Raw genomic sequence first — 23,596 nt, 5'->3', positions numbered from 1 at the left:
CAAAACACAGAAGCAATACAATAAATATTGATGTGTCCCAGAAGTGACATAAAGCACTGAATTCTTCATTTGGAATAAGGTGGTGGATATTTAGTCATATTTGTATATTTTCAACATGAATTAAAAAATCACAAAAAACTGGAAAACATTGAAGGGCATTATGGAATATAATGTAATAAACCTCTCAAATATTGTATTCTGCATATACATTAATATTTAACTCTAGTTTCACATTTCTTACCAAATCTGCTGAGTCAGCAGCCATATAAAGATGATTTTCTCCTGATGTATTCTGTTGTGTGAAGTACTAATTAAAAAGTGTGGCATAAACAGCTTTCACAATAAAGATGACTAATGTTTATATATTTTTTTTATAGGTCAAGTTTTTTTAAGAAACCTCACCATTTCTGCCTGTTTTTTAGTGCTGTCAGAATCTTTAATCGTGAGCTTCAGGAAAAATGAATATTTATTTTATTATTTCTCTGAACGGTGGTGGTTTTTGATATGGTCAACAGCCCAGGTTCCCAGGGCGACTTCGAAGTGAAGGACGCATGTACCAGATTAAAAAAGCAGCCATGTGTCAGCTGCACCCTGAAGGAGTTTCCAATTGCTTACATGCTTTGATATTTCCTGTCAATAGGTTGTGGGCATCCCCTTAGATTTAGTAGGCACTCCTTCATTGTTTCTAAGAACAAGGAGACAGACCAGGTTACCTGATTTGTGCAGGACATCAAAGCTTTTTTGCTTCTTTTTTCACTGTCCCACAATCTTAAATGATTTCCTGCATCTTGATTGGTTTTCTTAGTGGTGTTTGCAGTCATGAAGAGGAGGAAATATAAAGCCAACAAACATATCTTTTGCTAGTCAAAATGAAATGCATGACTAATGCAGCTTCAGGTCCAGCTGTAAGGAAATCTACAATACAGAAGGCTTTCTGGAAGGCTACACAATAACACAAAAAGCAAAATCTACCCAAGGTATGGTGACTTTTTCTGATTTTTGTTTTCTGTCTCTTGATTGATTTGTTTTATTGTCAAATGTTTCCAAATAATTTCAGTATGTCATAATCTGGTTTTATGACCAATGTGCAGAGAAGAACTCTTGAAGAGCGAGGTTTGCAGGTAAGCAGCGTCTTTAATGTACAGAACCCAAAACAAAACAACCCGGCCAGGGCAGGTGGAGGGGGCCTCAGAAGGAGGGCGAGAGTTCGACCCAGAGGTCGTCCCCAGCAGACCCAGAGTTCAGGCGGTCAGCAACAATGGAGCAGGTGATCTGCAGGCCGGCGACGCAGGAACTGGTGGTCTGGAGGCCGGCGACGCAAGAGCTGGCGGTCTGGAAGCCGGCGTCGCAGGAGTTGGCGGGCTGGAGGCCAGCAGTGAAGGGGCAGATGACCTGAAGGCCAGCGATGCAAGAGCTGGAGATCCGGAGGCCGGTGGCGGGACCAGGAGAACCCACGACAGACCTTAGCAGACGGCTGTTCAAAACATGAATGTCCCTGGAACAGCCGACCTGGAGATTGGCCAGCAGGAAGCTGGCGGCGGTGCTTGTGGACCAGAACCCAAGGTGGAGCTCAGAGGCGCGGTGCGGAAACCACTGGTGCAGAGACCACTGGGACCTTTGGCGAGGCCGTGGAGATCTGCGGCGGAGCCCTGGAAATCTGCGACGGGGCCGCCGAGGCACCTCAGACGGAGAAAGTGCGTCCTCGCACCCCTCAGGGACAGGAACAGGAAGTGGAGACAGCTCGTCCATGAACTCCTCTGGAACAGGAACCAGAGATGGAGGCAGTTCATCCTCTGAGCCCTCCAGGAAAGGATCAGAAACAGGAACTGGATTTGGGAGTGGAGGCAGCTCGTTCTCAAACTCCTCCGATACAGGAACTGGAAGTGGAGGCAGCTCCTCTGAGACAGGAACAGGATGTGATGGCAGCTCGCTCCTGAACTCCTCCAGGACAAGAACCGGAAGTGGAGGCAGTCCGTCCCCAAAACCCTCACGGCAGGAACGGGAAGTGAAAGCAGTCCGTCCTTGAACCCCTCATGGACAGGAACAGATTGTGAGGGCAGTTCGCTTACGGACCCCTCCGGAACAAGATCAGGAACAAGATTGGGGGTTGGCAGCAGTGACGGAGCCCAATCAGGGTTGCAGCCAGGAGCAGATGCACAGCGGCGACCCTCAGTGGAGAGAGGAGTGGAGAAGGGAGCAGGAAGCCCACGCATGGGTGTGAATATTTCCTCCAGAGCTCTTTGTCACTCTGCTTCAATGGAGAGGTGTGTCAAAGGATTCTGGGGGAAAAAGGCTACCACATTCCTCCAACCAGTCCTGTAGGCAATTAGCCGCCTCATAAGTTGAATGGCCTCAAGTAAGAAGTAGTTAGAACAATGAAAAACACAAACGGAAAATTTTTATTTTTAAGTTAAACAAATATGTACAGCAAATAAACAGCACATGTCCATGAATATATTATCTTTTTTTTTGGAAATGGGGCTTCCCTTGATTTACATACTTTTCCAGGTTTGTTTGTGTTATCACTATGTTACAGCTTAAACCCAACCATATGTATTTTGAGGCAAACACCATAGTCATTAGTTAATTTGAATTTCCTTTATTGGTTTAAATGTACATTTTTATAAAATTAATTAATATTTCTTTTTGTATAATTTCATAATCTATCCATCCATCGTCTTCCGCTTATCTGGCGTCGGGTCGCGAGGGCAGCAGCCTAAGCAGAGAGACCCAGCCTTGCCACTCCCCAGCCACTTGGGCCAGCTTGTCCGGGGGAATCCCGTGGCGTTCCCAGGCCAGCTGAGAAACATAGTTCCTCCACCGTGTCCTGGGTCTTCCTCTGGGCCTCCTCCCGGTGGGACGTGCCCGGAACACCGCACCAGGCAGGCGTCCAGGAGGCACCCTAACCAGATGCCCGAGCCACCTCAACTGGCTCCTCTCGACGTGGAGAAGCAGCGGCTCTACTCTGAGTCCCTCCTGGATGACCGAGCTTCTCACCCTTTCTCTAAGGGAGAGCCCAGAAACCCTGCGGAGGAAACTCATTTCGGCTGCTTGTATCCCTGATTTCATTCTTTTGGTCATGACCCAAAGCTCATGATCATAGATGAGGGTTCGAACATCAACTGGTAAATCGAGAGTTTTGCTTTTTGACTCAGCTCTCTCTTCATCACTGCTGACGCAGCACCAGTGATGCGGGCGCATCTGTTAATCTCCTGCTCCATTTTTCCCTCATTTGTGAACAAGACCCCGAGATACTTGAACTCCTCCTCTTGTGGCAGGACCTCCCTCTGATCCGGAGAAGGTACTCTACCCTGTTCCGGCTCAAGACCATGGCCTCGGACTTGGAGGCACTGATTTTCATCCCGGCCGCTTCACACTCAGCTGCAAACTGCTCCAGTGAGAGCTGTAGATCATGAACTGATGAACCCAATAGGACCACATCATCCGCAAAAACAAGGGACGCAATCCTACGACCACCAAAACGGATCCCCTGAACACCTTGCCTGCGCCTAGAAATTCTATCCATAAAAGTTATGAACAGAATTGGTGACAAAGGGCAACCTTGGCGGAGTCCAACCTTCACCGGAAACAAATCCAACTTACTGCTGGCAATGCAGACCAAGCTCTGACACCAGTCATACAGGGACCTAACAGCCCGTCAACAGCCTAACATGATATCAATTTCATAATATCATTGATTATACAGTATCACTGGGCAAAACCTAGTGGAAGGCTTTCGTTTTTGTGTAATTTTATGTATTTTCTTTGAAGTAACCATTCTTACATACTCTTTATAAAAAACGTATATGCTGCGAGTAATTAAAGTTAACTTTAAATGAGCTTTATATATATATATCTATATATATATATATATATATGTGTGTATAAATGCCTGCTGCTTAACTTAATGTCACCATTATGGCATGTTTGAAATTACCACGCAAATAACATTTAATATAAATCTGCACAATAGTTTGCTTCCAATAATTCTGGTAAATAAGAAAATGAAAAAAAATCTTTACTGCATATGGGATGAAGGAACAATAACTGCAAACAGGTAAGGACTGAACTGGTAGTGTGTGTGTGAATGTGTTATTGTACTTGTAGTTGAGTGAGAACCATTTTTTGTATTTGTTTTTTGCAAAGTGAGGACATTTTCCTGGTACTCATTTTTTCAAATGTAGTTCTTGGGATAGGGGTTAGGTTTAGGACTAGGGTATAAATTGAGTTATGGTGATGGTTAGGGTTAGCTATGAACTGGTTAGGGTTAGGTTTAAGGTCAGGGTTAGGCACTAGAAATCAAGGAAAATGAATGGAAGTCAATGGAAGTAACTGAAAAGTCCTCATAAAGATACAAAAAAATGTGTGTGTGTGTGTGTGTGTGTGTGTGTGTGTGTGGGGTTTGGAGGGGTTGTGTGGGTGTGAGTGTTGTGGGAGCAATGGGTGCAGAAGAAAAGGAACACCCAGAGGGATGTTCATACTACACACCTGTATCTATAAATGACAAACTGGTCCCTATTTCTTCCTTTTCTTTTCATATTTATGTCTTGGTCTCTTGTTTGTATAAGCGATTAATAAAAAAACAATGAGTCTCATCCTCATCCTCTCTCACTGCTTTAATTCAATTGGTGTGATTAAAACCTTCAGATTACCTTGCCTTTATCTTGGCAGGTCTGCGTCACTGCTCAGTTGCCTAAGCTGCAGGGTGACTGCATTAGATGGAAAGGTATGAATTATTAATTGTATAAACATAAAGGGGTGTAATTGTCTGTCCATATCCCTTAGCTGTGGACCGATGTGGAAATGAGCTTCAGCCTGAGTCACTGAGATAATGCTTAAAACGATGATGAGGAAAGTGAGGGACGATATAATACAAAAGAGGATGTTAAAAAAAATACAAAAGGGAAAATAGGTTAGAAGTGGCAGAATGGGAGAAGAGCAGCTGTGGAGCACTGTGAAGCATGTCACTCTATAAAGGCTTGAGCATTCATCTCACAGTGTGTCCACCTTCAAAATCATTCATAAAGATGTGTGGACATGTATCCAAATTAGGCTATTAGTGTCTTATATGTGTAAAATAAATGTAAAAACAGAACTCTCCCACCACTTTCATTTATGTAAGTACAGGGACGTGTGTCTTTTCTGAGTGTGAGTATATGTGTGTTCCCTCTGAATTATTGCATGTCCTATAGATGTGTGTTTCCTACCTCCTCTCCTGTTGAGCTTGGCATATCCAGGTGCATATCCACTGGAGAAGACGGATGAGCTGGTGAAGGCCGTGTGAAGCAACGGAGAGGCTAGAGCCTCATCACACTTCTCTGTGGGGAGCGAATGATTGTGAAGACAGAGAAAGATGAATAGGGGAAAAAACAAGACAGGAAGTGGGAAAAGCCAAAGGACAGGTAATTGTGAGAACAGCAATGCAGGGGAAGTGGGAGAAAAAGACAAGAAAAAGAGAAAACATCAATGAACTAAACATGGATTCTGTGTTCATGCTGATTGCACATATACTTCGCGCAAAAAATTAAGGGTCTGAAGTTCTTTGCACCTAAAAATGATTTGACAAAGAGTTGAAACGTCAGAAACTTAAAAACAAAACTTGATTTTTTTTTACAATTGCTACTAACTAAAATAAGCTTTTTAGACACATTACACTTTGTTATATATAACAAGGACTAACCTGAAACATCAAATATGAAAAATAAAAATGATAAATACTGGCAAGTGGAGATAAAAATATATATTTTTTCATTTACACGCAGTCAACAGTCACACTGCCACCCCTTTTTGTAAAGCTGCACTTTCACTCACTCATAGACCTATACCAACTCAACTGCAGTACATTAGGTTTCACAAAGACAGAAATGTTGAATGGTGTGTCAGGCTATGTAGGCCGTGAATAGCTCTCTGCGCCAGCATTGTAAGTGTGGGTGACAGTACACTGTATAAAGTCAAAACAAGCATCTTATAACTGTTGACCTGGTTGACAAAGTATTTGTTGTAGTATTTGACGGAGGAAGAACAGAATGAGAAAGAAAAAGACTAACCTCAGCCAAAGAGTTTTTATGTATTTCAATGGGAATTTTCTTTAACAGAAATTATGTGCAACCATCTTAACTACTGGTCAGAGAGATGTGTATCTTTCCTATATGTTATACCTAAGATATCCAGATTGAGTTGGTCCCCTCTTTTAGTCAAGGCATGAACTAAGAACCTTATTCCGTATTAAAGTGTTTAATACCAAGGCTTTCTTTGGGTCACAGAGGATGTAGGACTTATGTGAACTGAGCTTGTTCATCTGCCCTGGACCTCAGGCCTAACACTGTCGGGTAACGATGTTGGAGTATCTTTGTGGTGTGGTTTTGCAGACAGTTTGATATTTCTGACTCATCTATAGACAGTTTATGTAGAGCGTTAAAGGGGTAGTTTTGATATTTCTAATCATCAGTAATATCATTACTGGTAGAAAAAAGGGAGACATTGTCATGGTGGTTGAAGACTAACAGTTAGACAGAGCCTAGTTTAAGTGATTTTAGTAATTTAAAACATAAAATTAAAATGTTCATAAAGGCTGGATGCAAAGTTACATTAGCAAATGTTAAACATATAAACATTCATTTTAGACCATTATGTTTGCCATTATACTGTCAGCCAAACAATGACCATCTTACTACAAAAGTTACAGTGGTTGGGGCTGCCAGCTGTGTCAGTCCACATCATTATAATTTGTATTAAACAACTCATACTGGCAGTGTGTGGTAGCTGGCCTTTAAGGCACAACCCAAGATGATTATTACTGAAGCTATTGATACGTCCTGAGGCTTCTGATAAAACCACTCATGGTTGAATTCCAGTGAACTGTTCTCTCTGAGCCCACATCAGCACAGTGCTTCCAAACAGTTTTTAAGGCCCACCACTTCCTGATGTACATTTACTGTAAATCTGCCAATGATGGAGAAAAATGTTGAACCTCCAAACAACTACATCAGCCCTCCTTCATTCAACATAATTTTGTATAGTAATACACAGTTTTCTTGGATGAGAAAATATATACAAACTTACAGATGGTTTCTTGTGAAAGTTTGGATGTTTAATTCCACTAACAGAGTTGTACCTCACCACTGAAAATGTTTTCAGTTTGAATTGTTTCAGTTTTTTAAAACAAGGGTTCTGTCTGATCAGATGGGAGCCTTTCATTGCTCTGATGATCACTTTTCTATAAACTAACAGCAATATGACAATAACTTCACAAAACCTTACTTGAAAATGTCTGAAATATCCCTTAAAGAAACATCTGTGTGATTATGAGCATACAGGCTATCTAGTTGAAACACTAGATTGCAACAAGATGATCATCCTTAAAATTTGCATCTGCAAGTTGTCCTAATGTTATGGCTGGGGTGCACAGGTAGAAGGATTTCATTGAAAATAAAAAAAAATATAAATTTTCTTTGGAACATTGGAAAGGTTGTAGCTGACTCACAAAACAAAATAAGTGGCTGTTGATATACGACAATCTGATTATATTCGTTTCTCTCTTCTCTTCTAATATACAACATCTGCCAAACATGTGGTTGCAGCTCATGTTAGCTTGCCAAGTGATGTGCTCCTACTTATCCCTCCTCTGCAGCTGTGCCACATGTACAATTGTCATGCAGCTGCATCTAGTCATGAAATTATAAAAAAAACAAAAAATCTTTATCTTGCTCCAATATCTACAAAAGCATTATATGCCATTGTTGGGGCCATCCATTTGGTCGCAGCTCAACAGACGTCGCAGCTCTGACGTTACTGGAAGTATAAACCGGCTGAGATGCATAGTCTCGGGGCCATTTTTCCGCCTTGAGAAGATCAGAGGATTTATTTACCGATTGAAGACCGCGCCACAACTGGTGCAGGTGAAAACCTACAAAGGTTCTATGTCCAAGGAGAAGAGTTTCCTCCTTGTGTATGCAGTCAACCAAAGGTTCTTCATATTTCCCACTCCTGGACGGATGAGAAGTTACCGTTTTTTTTTGTCTTAATTCAATCACGGACGCGTGATCCCCGCCTCCTTTTCTTCAGACCTGATCCATCCTCAAGCGGTGGAGAGCAGAAATCAACTTCAAAGTAATTTCGTTCTTTTCCTATTAAACCGGATAGGTGCATTTAGAGGTCTGGGCAGGTTGAGGCAGTTAAGGTGATGTAGGATCACCTGTAGTTAATCTAAGGTATTAACTTGTTGCATGCAATACTGATTGAATTATGTTTTGTTGAGCTGTATTTTTATTTGCTGCGCAAGCGCTGCTGAATTGTGCATGGTTAATGTTTTGTCCGGCTGATCCTAAATCAGCCAGGAGTTAGAAGTTGGACTTTTAAAAGTTTTTCATTCAAGGCAGCTGCGGTCTGAGCCTCGCCCAACCACTCTTTGTTGCAGTTTTATTGCTGGAAATATTCCACTGGGTTCCCGCCTCAAGAGTTTTATGACCCTTTGTCAAGATTTGGGGCGATCAGCTGGTCGTTGCTAAAGGGGCGTGGCCCCACCGTTTCATCAGCTGATCGCTGCGATCGAGACATCAACACGACAGGAGGATTTCTTTCCATTTAACCCAAATTACACATTTTGTCCATAAACTGCTGGTTTGATCTTCATAGACACTAAATGCATATATATATTTTTATTTTATTATTATTGTTAGGTAGTCATTGTTATTCCCTTTGTGTAGAACGGTGCTTGTTAGTTAGGTGAAGGTTTTGGACCAGAATAATGGTATATCAGGATTATTTGGCTTCAATAAATCTTCATATATATAATTAAGAGAAGCGTTTGTGTTTATTTCGTGCAAGAGTGATTTATCTGTCAAAACAAGGTCGAAGTTCCCCCACCTTTGATGAAGCGGTTGAATAAACAATGACAGTTTGTGGTTTTGGTTAATAATTTGTAATTATTAAAGAGCTTTGAGCCCATAATCACAACACCAGAGGATATCTCTGATTTCTATTCGTAAGTGATGATTTTTGGTTAAGAAATTAATAATTGGGGCCTGCCATAGCAATGCATGGCAGGCACCTATTATTATTCACCTGGTCAAAACCTATCCACTTTAATGCGGCCCGAACCGCAGCGCGCACCCCCACAATATATACATCAAAACGTCCGGCTCGGTCCCGGGAGGTGTGCTATTACTTTTATTGGCGTTTCGAGTTACCATGGCGACGTAATTTACGAAAGACCACCCCCCCAAAATCCCCATAGGAATGAATGGAGTCAGGGGCGAAGGAATCCTCAAAATTCACTGTTTTTGAGGCTCTACTGTATTGCCATACTTTCACCTAGAAACACAGTTTGACTTTCAGTTTGTAGAAAACTCCGCCGGTTCTTCAGAAGTGAAAACGGTTTGTTGATAACTGCTACGGTTTCTCTAAAATTTGACTCCAAGCGACACAAAGTATGCGAGAAAATCACACTCTAACAGTGGAGATGGCAGTTACTAGAGTGTAGAAAGAGGGGATTTTTCCAGGAAAAATTAGTTTCAACTGGCCCTCACGGCCACAGATTTCCCTCTACAGTCACAATTTTTGGTCAGATTGTAGGGCCGGGCCCCTGCTTTCACACAATAATTTCAAAATTGTTCTAGGTCTCATAGTTTTCTGTCAAAACCCCCTCGATCGCCAAGACTCACAGGAATTCTGCAGGCCTCCCATGAATTTTCAATGAGTTTGACCAGTAATCCATGAGTGACAGCATTTCTTTCCATCATCCTATTTTATATTGTGAATGACATAGAGCTATGAAAATCTCCATGATTGGGGACGAGGGATAGCTGTCGCCCACAGTTTAAAAACATTCCCAATACTATGTACGGTTTCCGAGATATTAGACTTTGTTCAGGAGCATGTTCAGGCATTTTTGTCTTTTTCTCCATTTTCCCCCTCTTTTCACCCAGTGTTGTGTCTTTATTATTATATTTTCAAAAATAAAGGATGAATATTAATGTTCCCCTGTTCGTTCTGATAAAAACGGTCCAAGAATGACATCGATCGCCCCTACGGTTTCCGAGTTATGGCCAGTCGTTCGGGAGCATGCACCTCCATGTTATAAAGCCAGGCTGAGAAACAGCAGGTGTCAAGTTACACTGACGCTCTTTGCTGATTGGCTGATTCATTCCTCACTGTTCTATTTATAGCTTTGTGTATCTCCTACTGTATATGTCTGGATGTGATTCTGTCTTTCTTTCTGCCTCTCTGTGTCTCACACTGGGACACACACACACACACCCACACACACATACATAGACCCACCCACACACACATCCATGGATTACTATCTTTGTGAGGAATTCCCTTTATTGTCTTCATGTCTATGGCTTAAACATGACCCTACCACTAACTCTTTTCCAGCGGGACACACACACACACACACACCCACCCACACACACACAAACAAGCACACACACACACACACACACACACACACACACACACACACACACACATCCATCTATCTTTTTAAGGACTTTCATTGACTTCCATTGATTTACATTCATTTTATGGCTTAAACCTTACCCGACCCCTAACCCTTTGACCATCTTCATAGGAGGCAACTACATGGCGGCCATTTTGTGCATGTACTGCTGTTTCAACACCCACACAACTGTGATTAACCCTAAAGGGCAATTTCTTTCATTAACCTTCCATGCTTACTAATGATTTTTGAAAGCTGATAATAGCATACACAATTATTTCAGAAGAGCACTAAAACTTTCAAAATAAAAGCCTCAACCTTCCATAATTATTATTGATTTTTTTAAGCTGATAACAGTATACACAATGATTTTGGAATAGCAAGCAGGTTCTATATAACTAATGGAAGTAACCCAGATCTGAAAGGACAACCATGCTGGGCTTTCAAAATAAGACAAAACATGCTCTACAAAATAAAAGCCTTTACATTTTCAACTATAGATCATTGCAGAACTGGCCATTACACTACTGTTGGAGTTCACCCAGTGTTGGCCTCTTAAAATAAGGCTTACTGAAAATTTCAAAATAAAAGCCTCAGTCTTCCAGAGTTACTAGTAATATTTTAAGCTGATAATAGCATAGACAATGAATTTCAATGAAAATAGCAAGCTCCGGTCCCAGAAGCACGCACCAAGAGGCAGGCCCCGTCTAAATTTCTTCCGAAATTTTCTAGTTTTCAAATTATTATTTTAAATTATGATTCTTGATTAATATTAATTAATCAATAATCATATACCTTACACCAAAATTCCACAAAAAGAGCCCAGTGTTCCAAATATCAAGTAAAACCTAATCTGGTCAAACATGTAGACACATGTGCATGTTCCTAATTACCAAGCAGCACTTATCTGTCTAGACATAAAAGTGATCTGCTTTTTAATGCAGATGACATTTTATGTTTCTTTTTGTTTTGTTTTCTGTAAGTTTACTTTTAATCAATTAGCAATTTTCTTTCTGCATAGCGTCATCTCTATTGGCTATTGCATGGTCAGCCTCACAGAGGACTGCATGTAAGCTTCTGTGTTCTGGTCAAATATTCAAACATTGCAAAATGATGCCTTTGTGAAAAGTTAATTCATACACAAATTGCCTCATTCACTCACACCAGCCCAAGCACAAAGCCATAACGACATCTCCCATCTCAGAGTATTTTAGGGTGTAGAAGCAGGACTCAAATACAGGTCCTTTTCAAAATATTAGCATATTGTGATAAAGTTCATTATTTTCCATAATGTAATGATGAAAATTTAACATTCATATATTTTAGATTCATTGCACACTAACTGAAATATTTCAGGTCTTTTATTGTCTTAATACGGATGATTGTGGCATACAGCTCATGAAAACCCAAAATTCCTATCTCACAAAATTAGCATATTTCATCCAACCAATAAAAGAAAAGTGTTTTTAATACAAAAAACGTCAACCTTCAAATAATCATGTACAGTTATGCACTCAATACTTGGTCGGGAATCCTTTGGCAGAAATGACTGCTTCAATGCGGCGTGGCATGGAGGCAATCAGCCTGTGGCACTGCTGAGGTCTTATGGAGGCCCAGGATGCTTTGATAGCAGCCTTTAGCTCACCCAGAGTGTTGGGTCTTGAGTGTCTCAACGTTCTCTTCACAATATCCCACAGATTCTCTATGGGGTTCAGGTCAGGAGAGTTGCCAGGCCAATTGAGCACAGTAATACCATGGTCAGTAAACCATTTACCAGTGGTTTTGGCACTGTGAGCAGGTGCCAGGTCGTGCTGAAAAATGAAATCTTCATTTCCATAAAGCTTTTCAGCAGATGGAAGCATGAAGTGCTTCAAAATCTCCTGATAGCTAGCTGCATTGACCCTGCCCTTGATAAAACACAGTGGACCAACACCAGCAGCTGACACGGCACCCCAGACCATCACTGACTGTGGGTACTTGACACTGGACTTCTGGCATTTTGGCATTTCCTTCTCCCCAGTCTTCCTCCAGACTCTGGCACCTTGATTTCCGAATGACATGCAGAATTTGCTTTCATCCGAAAAAAATACTTTGGACCACTGAGCAACAGTCCAGTGCTGCTTCTCTGTAGCCCAGGTCAGGCGCTTTTGCCGCTGTTTCTGGTTCAAAAGTGGCTTGACCTGGGGAATGCGGCACCTGTAGCCCATTTCCTGCACATGCCTGTGCACGGTGGCTCTGGATGCTTCTAATCCAGACTCAGTCCACTGCTTCCGCAGGTCCCCCAAGGTCTGGAATCGGCCCTTCTCCACAATCTTCCTCAGGGTCCGGTCACCTCTTCTCGTTGTGCAGCGTTGTCTGCCACACTTTTTCCTTCCCACAGACTTCCCACTGAGGTGCCTTGATACAGCACTCTGGGAACAGCCTATTCGTTCAGAAATTTCTTTCTGTGTCTTACCCTCTTGCTTGAGGGTGTCAATAGTGGCCTTCTGGACAGCAGTCAGGTCGGCAGTCTTACCCATGATAGGGGTTTTGAGTGATGAACCAGGCTGGAAGTTTTAAAGGCCTCAGGAGTCTTTTGCAAGTGTTTAGAGTTAACTCGTTGATTCAGATGATTAGGTTCATAGCTCGTTTAGAGACCCTTTTAATGATATGCTAATTTTGTGAGATAGGAATTTTGGGTTTTCATGAGCTGTATGCCACAATCATCCGTATTAAGACAATAAAAGACCTAAAATATTTCAGTGTGCAATGAATCTAAAATATATGAATGTTAAATTTTCATCATTACATTATGGAAAATAATGAACTTCATCACAATATATATATATAAGGACCTGTATGTTGCGTATAAACATGCATTTTAGGTCACTTGAAACGAAGAAATGAACAGAATGATCCTCAACCCGAAGCTCACACTGCTTACAGTGCTGGCCTCCAACTGTCGACGGATCACCTCCTTCCTGAAAAGGGCAGCTAACATCTCTGCAGACCCCACACATCCTGGACACAAACTTCTGTACCTTCAGGTCAGCGCACCAGAGTGCTATTTGAAAAAGGAGCATCCATAGAAAAAGTTTCCTCCCCCAGGCTATCTCTCTAAAAAGTCCCCCAGATCAATAACATGCATATTTGCACTAATTCAGTCTTGTCTTCCTTTTGTAAAAACACTGTACATATACATATTTAAAAGAAAGAAAAATATTTTGTTTTTCTTTTTTTATATATGTTAAATTTTAATTGTCCTTTATATTTTAAACGTTCCTTGACGGTGTGTGGAAACTTAGAAAATAAAGTTCATTCTGATTCGAAATGAGAGAGGTACTTAAAAGAGAGCAAATGCATTTTATTAAGTTATTAAAAAAATATTAACCAGTGGTTTTGCTGAGTTTACATGGGCACAGTTTCTGTGTGTACATACAGGTCCTTCTCAAAATATTAGCATATTGTGATAAAGTTCATTATTTTCCATAATGTAATGATGAAAATTTAACATTCATATATTTTAGATTAATTGCACACTAACTGAAATATTTCAGGTCTTTTATTGTCTTAAAATGGATGATTTTGGCATACAGCTCATAAAAACCCAAAATGCCTATCTCACAAAATTAGCATATCATTAAAAGGGTCTCTAAACAAGCTATGAACCTAATCATCTGAATCAACGAGTTAACTCTAAACACCTGCAAAAGATTCCTGAGGCCTTTAAAACTCCCAGCCTGGTTCATCACTCAAAACCCCAATCATGGGTAAGACGGCCGACCTGACTGCTGTCCAGAAGGCCACTATTGACACCCTCAAGCAAGAGGGTAAGACACAGAAAGAAATTTCTGAACGATTAGGCTGTACCCAGAGTGCTGTATCAAGGCACCTCAGTGGGAAGTCTGTGGGAAGGAAAAAGTGTGGCAGAAAACGCTGCACAATGAGAAGAGGTGACCGGACCCTGAGGAAGATTGTGGAGAAGGGCCGATTCCAGACCTTGGGGGACCTGCGGAAGCAGTGGACTGAGTCTGGAGTAGAAACATCCAGAGCCACCGTGCACAGGCATGTGCAGGAAATGGGCTACAGGTGCCGCATTCCCCAGGTCAAGCCACTTTTGAACCAGAAACAGAGGCAGAAGCGCCTGACCTGGGCTACAGAGAAGCAGCACTGGACTGTTGGTCAGTGGTCCAAAGTACTTTTTTCGGATGAAAGCAAATTCTGCATGTCATTCGGAAATCAAGGTGCCAGGGTCTGGAGGAAGACTGGGGAGAAGGAAATGCCAAAATGCCAGACGTCCAGTGTCAAGTACCAACAGTCAGTGATGGTCTGGGGTGCCGTGTCAGCTGCTGGTGTTGGTCCACTGTGTTTTATCAAGGGCAGGGTCAATGCAGCTAGCTATCAGGAGATTTTGGAGCACTTCATGCTTCCATCTGCTGAAAAGCTTTATGGAGATGAAGATTTCATTTTTCAGCACGACCTGGCACCTGCTCACAGTGCCAAAACCACTGGTAAATGGTTTACTGACCATGGTATCACTGTGCTCAATTGGCCTGCCAACTCTCCTGACCTGAACCCCATAGAGAATCTGTGGGATATTGTGAAGAGAACGTTGAGAGACTCAAGACCCAACACTCTGGATGAGCTAAAGGCCGCTATCGAAGCATCCTGGGCCTCCATAAGACCTCAGCAGTGCCATAGGCTGATTGCCTCCATGCCACGCCGCATTGAAGCAGTCATTTCTGCCAAAGGATTCCCGACCAAGTATTGAGTGCATAACTGTACATGATTATTTGAAGGTTGACGTTTTTTGTATTAAAAACACTTTTCTTTTATTGGTCAAATGAAATATGCTAATTTTGTGAGATAGGAATTTTGGGTTTTCATGAGCTGTATGCCAAAATCATCCGTATTAAGACAATAAAAGACCTGAAATATTTCAGTTAGTGTGCAATGAATCTAAAATATATGAATGTTAAATTTTCATCATTACATTATGGAAAATAATGAACTTTATCACAATATGCTAATATTTTGAGAAGGACCTGTATGTGGGTGTTTGTGGGGGACCAGTGTATAATACGATTTTTGGTTAAAATGGGGAAGATCTGAAAAATGATTACTCCGGGATGTAGTACATCTAAAAAAAAGCCTGTTCTCATTAAACAGAGAGCAGAAAATACTGAAAATAATTATCACACAGGCATTATAAGACCACCATTGACAAACCACTCATAGCACAGCAATGCTATCTGGTCTATCTTGCACTGATTCTGGCATTGAATGATTTGCTAATTAGCTACATTGCTCCTTATTTGATTTGATTTGCTGGTCTGACACATTCATGGTCAGTTTAGCTACCAACTTCTAAAATGGAATTAGTTTTTCTATTGACTTTGCTTTTCTTATATATATACTTTACCACAACACAATAAACAGACAGAACACAATTTCCCTTAGGGGGTTAATATAGGGGTGATTCAATTCAGTTCAGTTCAATTCAGTTTAATTTGATTGAAGTTAATTCAATTATCTCTCCACCATCTCTGTCAGGCAGCTACTGTCATAGCTAGTTGCGCTGATTTTCTGTCTCCTGTCTAACTAACCGCCTTTTAATCAATAATCTAAAGGCATGCCTCACTGTGCATATAAAGCATCTATGTAAGCGTGACTACAATGATACCTTTGCTGCCTTTTATTTTGTATATTGGGCCATTTAGGAAATAATTTGTCACAATATCCTAGTTAATTATAGTATTGAATTTCAGATTTATTTCAAGAATTTTGTTTTATAAATCTTGCACTTTACTTGTCAGAAACCTGGGTCAGACACTCTCTCAATATTTAAGTTTAAAGCTTTGACATTTCCTCTTCATTTCCACCTTGTTAGTTTACACCTCCATCCATCCATCCATTTTCTATACCCACTTCTTCCATACTGGGTCGCAGGGGAGCTGGTGCCTATCTCCAGCAGTATACAGGCAAATATTTTTTTTGTCAAATATGAAGTCAGATTTACATGATAGTTTATTATTATGGCATAAATGAGTAAAGCAATTGTGAACACTAACAAACTAATTTTGAATCTCTTATTTAATAACCATAAATAAAACAAATATGTAAAATCCCACAAACACCCATTCAGGATCCTAGAGCTATCTACCTAACATACCATTAAATTTCTGAACTTAAAATAAATAAATAAACTGAAAAAGAATGTTTGACTTAATGCACCTTTTAGTTACTTTTAACTCTAATGATAGTGTTGGAGCCCAACATGCAACGGAAACACTGTTTAATTTATTGTCTGTGGATTCTAAATATTACTACAGGTTTTTCCACACAGGTAACATTTGTGTGTCAGGAAGGGCAGCTTCTGTGTTTTCCTTGTTACTAATTAATCCTTCAGAGAGATGAGAACCGTATCTATTAATTATTCACCGATATACCCAGTGGAACAGCTGCTGCCCACATACTGAAGCCCTTGAAGACACATGAGAATAGATTTTGAAGGCACACAAAGGTATAATGCAAATATAAAAATCAACAACTGCAGAAATGACATTACTGTGTAATTTATACATTTTCAGCTGCAAATGACTAGAAAGACTAGTTGCCTGATTCATAATACGGAGCAAGTGAGTAAAAAATATGACTTTTAAAAAAAAGATTATTTATTTAGAAAACATTAATGAGTTAAGCCTTTATGTCCATATGAGACTCAAGAGAGAGATCAAGGCAATTAGTGTCTGACAGTCTAAAGTGCAAAGTAAGGTTCAGTTTGCTCAGGTATTAGGACAAGCAAATTACCACAATATCCAACAGCAAATGTCAGTCTATTCCCTGGTGATGGAGAGAAGATTTTACACATGAAAGAAGGATAAGAGAGGAGGAACAGAAAGAGACAGAGGAACAGAAGAAAAGAGACAGAAAAAAAGTAAAATATAAGAAGAAGACAACAGAAAGAAGATAAAACTAAGGAATCTGACTGGCCACTGGACCCCTTAGTGAAAATTCAGGGAACAGCTAGGTAATTTACTAAGATATGGGATAATAGAAAATGAAACATTTTTGAGTGGGCTTCCAGAAACTGCGACCACGGCCATGGACAACTTATTTAAAGGGTTTTACATCTGTGAGACATGTCTGCTGGTAAAGATAGTTGAAGACAAAAAGATTCATCGCATCCAGATTGAAATGCATAATTTTCTGAGGATTATTTGTTGTAAGCCAAGAGGCAGTTGCAAAACCAAATTTGGGAACTCCAGAATTTCACATAGTTACAACACACAGACACAGATCTGGGTAGTTCAATATATGATGTCACTGTCAGATAATCCATTTTGAAAGGGAAATCTTGAGAAGCCCAAAAATAAAGAAAATTCCCACTTGCAATCACAAATAATGCCAAACGGCAGGGCTGCATGAAGGTTTACTTTCATAACTTTTAAAACAAAAAGAATACAGAGTAAAACTGTTAAAGAGCATTTATTACAGATTTGAACATATTTTCATCTGATATACGGTTGTTCTGTGTTTCTTTCGTAAGTGTGAAACAATTGTGACTGAAGCTTTTTGAAAGTGTTTTAACAAACACTTGGACATGGATATATAATTTTTCAAATGTCAATGACAGCAATAGTCTCATTAATGCCATTTCTTAGGTCTTAGGAGTAGATGGAAACCAAACTGAGATTTGGGCTTCTGGTTTTTTGAATTCACTTTCAATTTGGTTGGGTTTCTCTTGCAGAAATAAGTATGGTTAGTTCTGAGGCAGAATTAGCTGCTACAAGCTAAGTATGTCTTCAGAGTTTAAAGCAGCACTTGAAGTTTTTCTCCTAAAAGCCTCCTTTCTTGCACCAACAAAAAAAGCTGTGTCCCCTTCTCCTAGCCCTCAGATTTACGTGTGCACAAATGTACATATTCCTGCACCCCAAAAAGAAAACCATGCACATTTATTGTTTCTTCATCTGTATTATAGTCTTGATATTTTCCCCTCTTTTTTTTTTATTCTGCTGTCCAGGATTTAGAGGTTATTATGTAGCAGCTCTTAAAGACTTTAAAAAAAAAGTGTTTTCATTTTAGTTCAATTATCTGATGTGAATGAGAGAATAACCTTAAATGGGTCATTTTGGAGCTTATTTGTTCACAGTAAAATATTTTTCTGTTATTAGAATTTGTTCTCTCTCTTTGAATCATGTCGAAAACCTGAGGTCCTTCAAGTTGATGTTTTGTACACCTTCTTTAAAAAAGTCCCTGTGTAAAAGAATGAAAGGGACCTAATTTTCTATCACATTTTGTTACAAATTTGTGTATTACAACACATGCATGGAACTGAACTCTACCCTTGTACTTTGTAATCTGCCTTGTTGCCACCTATGACATTTTTTAATTACTTTTGTCCAGTTTGGACATAACGATTAAGTTAGGATGCTACATCTATCTGTTGATCTCATTCAAAAAAGTGATCATGTCCACAGGGAATTCATTTTAATCAAAAATGTGGCCAATACGGTTAATATAATGTCACAAATTTTTAATGCAATTGAAGTGTGAATTAGACCTGGGTTGTCTAACTTCAGTTCTCGAACAGTTGTCGTTCCAGTTCATTCAGATCAGGTGACCAGCTGTTGCTGGATGTGCCGAGCACACAACAGAAGGTCAGGGGAAACTGGGCTTTTGCCGTTGTACCTCTAAAACCATGAAATGCTTTGCCATTGCAAATTAGAAAAGTCTCTTCACTAGCCATTTTTAAATCTGCTCTTAATACCCACCTCTTCTCTTTGGAGTTTTACATAATATATGTTACTGATTTTTTAATTTTTTTTTATTTTTTCCATGTCTGTGGTTTTCACTTGTTGCTACCTTTAGTTGGATATAATTTCTACTTTTAATCATTTTATTTGTTTTGAATTCTAATGTTTTGTTCATTTTCTTTTATCATTCTTGTCACTTTGGTCAGTGCCAGCTATATGTAAAGTGCTTTATAAAAAAGAGAGCATGGCTTGGTGTTAACTCAGCTTGATAATAATATAGTAGTATTAATACATTTTATTCTTATTTAGTCCTATTAAAGCCTTACACCTGCCCTAAGATATTTAGGCCACTCTAGGCTTGTAATCAGTGGTTTCGAGTCTTTGTAGATATATTTCAGGCTTTTTAATCAGGCATCCCATCACCAGCAAATAAGTGCTTTTTACAAAGCATACTTTAAACAACAAGTCTTTAAGCAAATCTACCTATATTATCTGAACACATATTACTAAAAGACTCTGACACAACAAAAATAAGGAGCTGTTTGCAACAAAGACAGAAAATGAGAGATGGTTAAGTGGCCATTACCTAATTAGCAAGAAGCCAATTTCACCTCTTGTCTTGCCCACCTGGAACTGTGCGACAGCAGCTCCCCTGTGGACTACCTAAAAGGTTTCTGTATAGGACACAAATTACCAGGTGTTTTACAGAATTGACTAGGCCTGTCTAATTAGCATTATTGAGAGTTGTTGTTAACATTGCCAGCATCATAAGTATAACCAAGCAACTAAAGAGTAAACGGATGATATCTTGTCTCTTACAGTAGAATGAGAGAATATGTTGTATTAATGATGCATACATATGCAAATGTATGCTGAATATTTGTGCAAAACACTGTGTTTATGAGATGTGAAAATTGCCAATTAACAACTGCAAGCTATAATTATGAGAATATAGAAACCACAAAATTTTAGTTTGGTTACTGCATCAACTTAGAATAACCCACAATGCAATGCAACCTAAAAGTGACAATGTTTCACACTAATGGAAAACCTTCATCTGAAAATATTAGCAGTTCTTCTGTATTTATCATTGTGTGAAATGTGAAAGAAAACCTTTACTGCAGTCAAAGAAAATACAAATTTATACGATAAAAAAAGTTATTTCACATTCAAATTAAAGTCAATGGCAAAAGCTTTAACACAAATTGTAGCCTTCCAGTGTTTCTTTGGTGGGTGACTTTGAGGCTTAGAAGATTCCACTGTATATAAACGAAGTGAAGTACGACCTAAATAAAGGAGCCGAAAGCTCATTTCTGAAATCAAAAGAAAATACTTGACATTAGCCAAGTTTTATTTATTCATGTATTTGTTTGTTTATTTATTTTATAGTTAAGGGCTTACCAACTCTGCAGAGTATTAATATAGATGTAACAGAAAGAAGAGAGAAAATAGCTAAAATGATTTTGTGACTGTTTGATTAAACCCTGGTAAACTTGGAAATAAATATTTTTATATTTCTTATGGAAATCCCACAGTCCATGTCAAAGTTATTTTCATCATTTCTGTTAAATAAATCTTTAAAAAATGTGTTTTTATAGGATGACTTGTGAAATATCTCATCAGTCTAAACATTTTATTTATTTGCTGAAATATACAGCATCAAATTATTACACTTGTGGTCAACTCTGCAGTAGTTCAATAGTAAACAAAAGTCATAAGATCGTATTCCTCTATTGATTCATGAAGGTTATGCTCCAAATCACTTATAAACACAGCCGCACTTCTGCCAACCTACAAACAGCCTCATCAATTGGTGTGCAGATCAGAGGGAAATGTTGCCTTGTTTTAATTTCAATTCTTTTCAATTGCTGTCAGTCAGATGGAGTCTACGGCAACAAAACTGGCACAATCATCACAACTCTCAGCTCACAAACCCCAACTGTATATCAACCTCCCCTAAAATAAAAGTGATTGGTGTAATTTTTATTTATTTTTGTTTCCATTTAGCTATTTTATATTTAGGTTAAAATAGTGGATTTGAAACATTTTTGTATGTAATATTTGTAGGTAAATGTGTTTGCATCATTTCGTGTATTTTGCCCAGAGCTAAAATAAACCTTTTACCATTGTCTCTAAACATTTTTCCTCCGCCCCCACTTCTGTCGGTCTCTTTTTTCCGCCTTTAGAAAGTGACTGCTAAGATGCAAGGTATTTTTATTTATCCTTCATACGTAATTTTTCTGGGAAAAAAAAAAAAAAAATCAGTGCTGTTACACTCTTGCACTGCATTTTATTTCTTTACTGCATTTCAAACCTTTTATTTCTTTACTGCATTTCAAACCTTCCCCGACTACGTCCCAGTAACTAATCACCCCACCTCCAGGCATGTTAATGTATTGCGTGAGTGAGAATTGAAATTATTTTGGTCCAACTTCATTTTTATGTTTTGCACTTTATGAGATATTTGGACTTAAAACCCATCTGCAAACCCACACAGAAAATACCTTTACAATGTATCAAACTGACAAAAATGTTAGAATCATGAAAGATATTAAAGATGTCAATTTGAAAATCATCAGTTCAAGAGAGTCAGATTAGGCCATATTTCTCATTTGCTAAATTGATGATATCTGGACACATTTGTCCACAAATTAATGTAGCAATCAACATAAATCCTCTATTAGATAGATGAAGATATATCTCAACAAACTATGTCCAAAAGTCACTTTTCACCAGTGTGACAGATGACAAATTGGACTATCTACAAGAGATCCATATAAAATGTCCCACTGTTTTTTTTGTGTTGCAAAAACAACAGTAATGCATGCCCAAGACTTCATTATATCATAATAACTCAAATCACAAAACAGCAGTCATGTTTCTCACTCAGCTAAGTGTAATGTTTGTTCAAGTTGTTTACTTGTTTTCAGTTAACTAATAGTTTATGGTATGTGTCTTAAATCAGCACCACACCTCGCAGAAGGCTCCAAAAACCCAATTAAGTGCAATTAGGCTATACACATTATACAATAAATGACAAAAATGCTCTACTGGCTTAATCTGATAAAGTGGTAATTAGAATCTGATGTTTTCATGCCAGATCATTAGAAAGAGATCCAAATCAGGATATTACAGAAATACTTCAGGGCATTCCCATTTTAATATTTTCCCATCCTTTTTTGGGTTTTATTTTTCCAGTGGAATTACAGTATGTCCTAGTACACATTTTCTGTTTTTCAGACCTTAAAATTTGTGAAACGTCTGTGTTGTGAAATTTTACCGGTCTTGTCAGAGCCATAATAACCTTTTGGTCTTCTCAATACGTTGATTAATTATTCATCAGAGTAATTAAAGGGGTGCTTACAATAATTAATTTTAATTGTGAGTGACAATCAGTGGATCCTGAAGGTAGTTCATTGAAGGTCTGTAGTGACAGGATGCCCTCCTGGCAGGACTCCTCCGGGGTTTTGGTTGTGGTTTTGAAAAGGGATTTGGGGTGGTTGTGCTCATGAATATTTGCATTCAGTTTGTAGAAATTACGGAAAAGGCTGGTTGGACTGCATGGATTGAAAAATAAGCATACAATAATTGAAATGCTCTTGCTACACATCCAAAAATTGTGATGCTATTGAGGGTGTGTAAACGCACACTGCTGTAAAAAAGACTTATTACTATTGATTATCGAGATGGGCAGGAGTAATTTTCTATGTGCCATTTCTTTATTAAAATCTAAGTAAACACTGATAATTTCCAGGGATAAGACACAATTTTTAGAAACATTTCCTGTGGTATTTTACTAATATACTGACATGTACTGTACCTCACACAGACCACAATACAATTTAAATAACAGCCAGCACAACAGACTGTAAACGTTTAGTGCTTTTGTTTGCTCCTCTCTTTTGCTAACAGTAGGAGATTGATGTAAATTTGAATCTGCAAATTGTAATTTCTTTCTTTTTCTGCAATTTCTCAAAATGTTCTAAATTTGCCGCTAGGTGATTTAAAACAAAAAAACATCTTTCTTAAGTAATCTCTGCCCAACGTCAGGCAGAATCTGCTGTTGTCTGCTGAATAGTGGGCAGGTTATGTATGTACACTGCAGTAAGAGATAACTTGGAGATCCCCACCTACGTAGGTCACTAAACATTTAGAGTGGAACACACCCTTGGACAGATCTCTTATGCTTGTCTGACTCAAAGATCTCTCAGCAAGGACTAACTTGGTTAGAGCTCTGTGGCTCTTGATACTGTCTCCCACTGATACACTCTTCCAGGTCATCTGACAGCCTTGCCTAGGCCCGGGACAAGATCGCCTTAGATAGATCTGTAACTAGTAGAAAATTAAATATTACTTACCATTTAAAGTCATCCAATCTCCTTCTTTTTCCTTCCATCTTATCCCATAAGCTACTTTT

At 39.2% G+C, this 23,596-nt stretch overlaps 1 protein-coding gene across 3 annotated transcripts in view; it reads right to left on the bottom strand.

Annotated features, from left to right (window-relative positions):
• The window catches only part of cntnap2a (contactin associated protein 2a), a 498,604-nt gene that overhangs the window by 344,109 nt on the left and 130,899 nt on the right, over positions 1–23,596 (bottom strand). For all 3 annotated transcript variants that reach the window (XM_047349232.1, XM_047349233.1, XM_047349234.1), the window contains exon 2: positions 5,208–5,318. In XM_047349232.1, the coding sequence (XP_047205188.1) occupies positions 5,208–5,318 (111 nt within the window). The remainder of the gene's footprint in view (positions 1–5,207; positions 5,319–23,596) is intronic.

Source organism: Girardinichthys multiradiatus, chromosome 21 (assembly GCF_021462225.1).
Source record: "Girardinichthys multiradiatus isolate DD_20200921_A chromosome 21, DD_fGirMul_XY1, whole genome shotgun sequence".
NCBI classification, from domain to species: domain Eukaryota; kingdom Metazoa; phylum Chordata; class Actinopteri; order Cyprinodontiformes; family Goodeidae; genus Girardinichthys; species Girardinichthys multiradiatus.
The sequence above is the reverse complement of the archived record's forward strand: the minus strand, read 5'-3'. Positions and strand labels throughout refer to the sequence as shown.